The following is a 5847-nucleotide window of genomic DNA, read 5'->3' as shown; positions in this document are numbered from 1 at the left end:
GTAGTTGGTGCTCCCGAACCAGCTGGTCCACCCCCTGCTGCTGCTGGCATACATCCGCCGCTTCCTCCTCTAGGCGTTCGCCGCGTGGGCCTCGGTGATATGCTGGACCTCAGGGACGACCACAAGGCGCTGCTGCAGGACAGCGCGGCGTGTGGCTGCCCTCTCCTAGTCCGGCATGTGGCCACTGCCTCCCCGCCGCGTCGTGGGAGATGCCGGCGGCGGCCCGCCACCTACAAACATCGGCGGCCCGCAGCCCGATACACCGATGAGCCTCCATCCTTCCAAATAGCAAGAAGATATTACGCTGAAAGCACATGTTGCAAGTGTATTCCCTTCGTTCCAAATTATGAGTTATTCCAGGAATCTTGAAGAGTCAAAGCATCTTAAGTTTGACCAAAATGATAGAGAGGAACACAAAGTTATTTACCACCCAGCAGCACTTCATCTCGTTCAAGGTGGTACTTATTCCTATAGCTATCAAACATGTCTAGGATCGACTCTCTTAGCCCACGTCCGTAAAACCGCTCAACTCTCTTGACCCACATCGATATTTCCAGCTCTTGCGCTTTCATCTTCGCTTCGCGCAAAAAGTTCAAGCTAAATTTATTTAGCACCCAGAGCTCATCTTTTTAAGTTGGTTCAGCGCTTCATCGGCTTCCGAGGTGGTACTCGTTCCCGTAGCTACAGTGTTCTGCGACGACACAGTAGCAGTATGACCCCTTTCGCTACAGTACTCGGCCATTCGGCCCGGCCCACCAGACCGGTCCAACTTGGCCCATTAGCGGGGTCTTACAATAATATATACATTAGTATCGCACAAGTGATCCCATCACAACTAAGAGCGAATTGCCGCTAGTGTGCTCCTGATGTATGACATGGTAGGCCTCACGTCTGGATCATCTTGAACGCAACGGAGACCTATATGAATGCATCTTCCCACCTCTCCTCTGGGAGCATCACCCATTCTTGGATCCTTCAACTGCTCAGCAGTTCCCTGAGTCCAGTGCTGTCGAACCTTCACCAAAAAAAGTAGGAAATAACTTAAGGGTTGACAGTGAGAAGAAAATAACCACAAGTATTTATAAATGAAACTTTTCATCATATATCTAAAATCTTAGAGTGTGCAACTAATTATGCTGAGTCCTCCAGTTTCTTTTGGTTCTATTGCAGTATTGTTGATAGCGACCATTTTTTGCTAGGGACAAGGTAGAGTAAACATGTACTTACATATGTAGGAAGGTCATCAGCATCTTCTCTACTAAATGATGCCGCTTTGCAGCCTGTTACAATCTCCAGAAGTACTATGCCAAAGCTGTACACATCGGACTTCAACGAGTACGATTTGCGGTAGAACAACTCAGGAGAGTTGTATCCACTGAGGACAATTCACTAGTTAGCACACGGCCACTGATCGGTTCTGCTCATCGCAACTAAAAGCAAGTGCAACAATGGCTGCAAAATGAACTCACCGTGTTCCCCTGAAGCTCTCCGCCTTCCCTTCAGATTGGCCCTGATCAAGCAGAGTTGCAAGGCCAAAGTCTGAGATTTTGGGACTGAAGCCATCACTAAGTAGTATATTACTAGGGTCTATATCGCGATGAACGATTCTGCAATGCTCATGCAGATATAGTAATCCTTCACAAATCCCTTGAATGATGTGAAGACGTGAAGGCCAGTCGGGGACTCCACAATTGTCATCTTCAGCTGCACGCCTCAGATTCAATTCAAGGCTGGTAAGACGACCATCACACATATATATATATACATCTTATAGAAATGACACTATTCTGATGATAATTATGTCTGCAAGGAACCACTTATATTACAAGAAAAACATACCAAACAGAATTGCATCAAGGCTACCACCGGGCATATATTCATAGCATATTACGTTTTCGTTATTCCCCATGCAGGATCCCATCATCCTTATGATGTTCGGATGGTCAAGCCTCGCAAGAATTTTCACCTCATTTTTTAGCTCCTCAAGCCCCGCTTCCGTGTTTAGTCTTTTGATTGCCAAATCACCAACATTTGGTAGTGTTCCCTGAGCAATGCCAAGGATAACAAATTCTTCATATATACTAATTCAATAACAGACTCACAACCAAAACTCCAAAAGGAAAACCGATAGTGTTCGAGGCAAGAGCTTGGATGGCTGCAGGCAGTTGTGCTTAGGGAACTGCTCGTGCAATGCTTACGCCCTGCTTGGAGGGAGTGACTGTGTCGTCTGGTCAGGTGATCTGCTCGATATTGTTCAGCTTACTATAGGGATCGATTTGTACACTCGGGTTTCTCATAATGATCCGTCTCACACAGGTATGTTTTGATGATTATTCCTATGATCCTATCAATTTAAGAGTGTATTCAGTACTTTATTATACTAAAAATGGACCCCTATTCTTTTTATAGATAGACAAGCTGCTATCATTGTCTCTGTCTCTGTTGTTGGAGGGTTGCTGCTTATTTCTGCATTGCTAGTATTTTGTTATCGTCGAAGTCAACGAAAGCATTTACCACTAGCACTTGGTACGCACAATTACTATTCATCATTCACAATTTTTATGTATGATAGGATTATATATCATTTCATTCGTGAAAAAACTTGTGCAATCAGAATTGTTTGGAACAGAACATGAGCATGCCCCAGGGCCTAAGCTTACAGCCCACCTTGAGCAGAGTTTAGATCTGGATGCTATCAGAGTTGCCACCAACAATTTTGCTGAACGAAATAGTATCATTTCTACCCGATCTAAGACCATCTGGCGTTCAGTGTGTCAGGCACCTTAACAAGTGAGAGTCTGCTAAACCCATTCGCTGACGAACAAGAAAACGGCGACACACTCCTCACGCAGCCACCGGCGAAGTTCCTCTGGCTCCATTCGCGCGGCGACGTGGGGACGAACTCCGGCAGGCATTGGCAGACAGCGGTGGAGCAGAAGGCGTTCGGACCGCAGAACGCGTAGGAATCACACGTAGACTGAGGCCAATGCCAGTAGTACTCCCACTTGTTGTCAGAGTTGCTGCGCCAGCGATAGGCAATGCCATCTGGCATCAGGACAAGTCGCCACTGGACTGATGTGTTCAAAGCCATGAACGAGTAATACGCGCTGCCTTCGCGCACATCCATGTTGAACACCACATCGTTTGTCGGCTTGAGATATGGCTGGCCGTTGAAGCCCTGGCCATTCCATGGACCAGTCCTGTACGTCAAATCAGTGCCATTGAACAAGAGCAGTTCAGGCATTCGTCTCGGATCCATGCTGATGGTGTAGTCCCCAGGAGACGGGTCTGATTCGCTCTTCCATGATCTGAGCTGCAACAAGCCATTATTCGCCGCCGACATGTCGTACCCGATTCTCATGCCAGACAAGAATGTGTCGCAGGGATGATCAAAACTTCGCCATAGTACTCGACCTGGAGTACTCCCAGACATGGTGGTGTCGTTGATGATGAGGTTACCAGAGTCAAGAAGCAAGGCTTTTGGATTGTTGGTGTTGAGTGAGTCAGTAAACCATATGGGGACGCTTCCTCTTCTTGTATCCAGAAGGACAAGAGAACTTTGGATGAAGGTAAGACTTCCATTGCCTCCTTTTATTGGGTTGTCACGGTTTGCCACCCAGACGACTGTTTGAGGCTTTATATAATTGTACCATATTCCTAGATATGTTTTGTCCCCATTTGTGAAGAAACCCAACACAAAGATAGCTTGTGCTGAAACAAGTGTTTGACCAACTTGCAAAGACTGCCCTACGGCCAGCGAACCATCTGGAACAAGATATATATTTCAAGATGAAAAACTGTGAGAATTAATGCATCAAGAAAAAAAAAAGAGAACCGTCAGGTGTATGCATGCATGGGAGACATATATATGGTTGCCATGCATATTATTTCTAGCTACTATTTCTTTCTCTCACCCAAAGAAAAAAAACATAAAGGAAGACCAAGACCAGAGGAACCAAAAGGTTTTACTTATATCTTGGACAATTTATACTACACTGGACCAAGAGTCCAAGACCAATCAGCATAATGTTAGAGTACACTATTGACTTGTTCGGCTGCCATTGCTGTGAACATGTCGCGTCATCAGTGCCATAACAAGCAGGCAAAGGTTTGTACTACAGATTATTGCACGATGGACCACACTCGGACAAATCCAATAATTAACCTTAGGCACACAAACTGCAATCGAAGAGGACTACAACAACTTTAAATTTGGGTCTCTTTTGGAACAAAAGATGTACAACATGCAGGAATAGAAAAAAAAACATAGGAATGACAAATCATATAGGATTTCAAAACAAAGGAAAATTAGAAAGATGCCTTTGGAAACATTGCAGGGAAAACATATAGGAAACAAAACAATGAAGTTTAGCTCATGTTTAGTTTCCTCCAAAATTACTTTAGAATGCCCACCATTCCATATATATGAATTTCAAAGGAATTATTGGGAAGCATTAACCAAACCATTCCATGCACAAACAATGACTCTACAGAGGATTAATTGTATATATACTTAGAGAGAGAAAGAGGTGTACTTTGCGGCTGCGCCTGAGGTAGAGAAGCAGCCGCGAGCAGCAGCACCGGAACGAGGAGCACAGCCTTGAGCATCGTCCTCGAGCCGTCAGCTACGTAGGCAGGTCCTGATGAAATGGCGAGCGTAGCGTAGCTCCTGCACTCCCATGCTTTGTATACGTAGTAGGAAAAATCATAACAAAGGTCCTTCACCTCTTGTGAAACTTAAATGGAAGCCTCCGTACGTCCTTGCTTTCTTGGAGGTACCCCCGCCTTGCCTGGTGTACTAGAAAATTTGTGCATGTCTTTGGGAAGTAGAAACAAATATGCTTTGACCATCGATCAGTTACTCTTACAATATAGTATTGTTATCATCAATTGCTTCAAAGTTGGGTAATCTGTATTAATATTAAAGAGATACACGAGGTCTGTATTAAAAGATATTTGCATCATTTTTTCTGAATCGACTGGATGAATTTTCGCATCCACTAGCTGTTTTGGAATTCAAAAGTGCCCCAAGTCAAGTGAAACTATTAAACCAAGGATTTATTTGGATAGGAATTGATGATGACCTGTGATGAGTCGTCCTACGTACCTTCCCGACCAAATAAGCAGAGGTACGTCGCTGTCGGTAGGAACACACACCGTTATGGCAAGGAAAGGTAGAAAGCTTACCATGGCATTAGATGCCATACTTAATAGGTTTACTGCTCCGATCCTAGTCTGATGACCGCTACACATTTCACAATAGCATGGCTAGCTTCATGCCAAAACTGAAGCAAGAACGACTAAAAGAATAGTAGTAGTAGTACTTAGGATGTTTCGTGACTTGAAATCGCCGACGAATGGCATGCTAACAAATACATATCTCATAGCATCAACAAGGTCGAATCCGAATCCGAATTCCCACAAGAGAAAGGAGAAAGGTGTGCCCATGCCCATCCCTTAAAGCTCCCACACAAGGTGGCGCGTCTAGGGAAGTGAATTTCTGGACAGCCTTAGATTTGCTTAATTTTGCACAACACCCAGGCCATAAGTGGGTAGACTCTACCACCGTGCCAAGCCCGTCCTTGGGTAATTTCGAATCCCACTACAAAAGAGGTCGAACCATGGCGTTTCTACACAAGCATAGCGCCATAGCCTGTAATGTAAGAGGAAACAGTGTCGGATAAATTCATTCAGGGCGCGTTTAGTTGGCAAAATTTTTTTGGTTTTGGCTATTGTAGCACTTTCGTTTGTATTTGGCAATTAGTGTCTAATTATGGACTCATTAGGTTCGAAAGTTTCGTCTCGCGATTTCTCACCTAACTGTGCAATTAGTTTTGTTTTTCGTCT

General features: G+C 44.6%; 1 protein-coding gene across 1 annotated transcript; it reads right to left on the bottom strand.

The window, feature by feature from the left end:
- Positions 1-661: 661 nt before the first annotated feature.
- On the bottom strand, positions 662-4801 carry LOC136468450 (receptor-like serine/threonine-protein kinase SD1-8). The gene is made up of 6 exons (XM_066467023.1): positions 4536-4801; positions 2757-3765; positions 1840-2081; positions 1470-1704; positions 1228-1375; positions 662-1015 (listed from the first exon to the last, which is right to left on the bottom strand). Exons 1-6 carry the CDS (start codon positions 4606-4608, stop codon positions 836-838), a joined length of 1887 nt encoding a protein of 628 aa, XP_066323120.1. The 5' UTR covers positions 4609-4801; the 3' UTR covers positions 662-835.
- Between the last annotated feature and the right edge of the window lie 1046 nt (positions 4802-5847).

Source organism: Miscanthus floridulus, chromosome 8 (genome assembly GCF_019320115.1).
Source record: "Miscanthus floridulus cultivar M001 chromosome 8, ASM1932011v1, whole genome shotgun sequence".
Taxonomy (NCBI): Eukaryota; Viridiplantae; Streptophyta; class Magnoliopsida; order Poales; family Poaceae; genus Miscanthus; species Miscanthus floridulus.
This window is presented reverse-complemented; position numbering and strand designations above follow the sequence as displayed.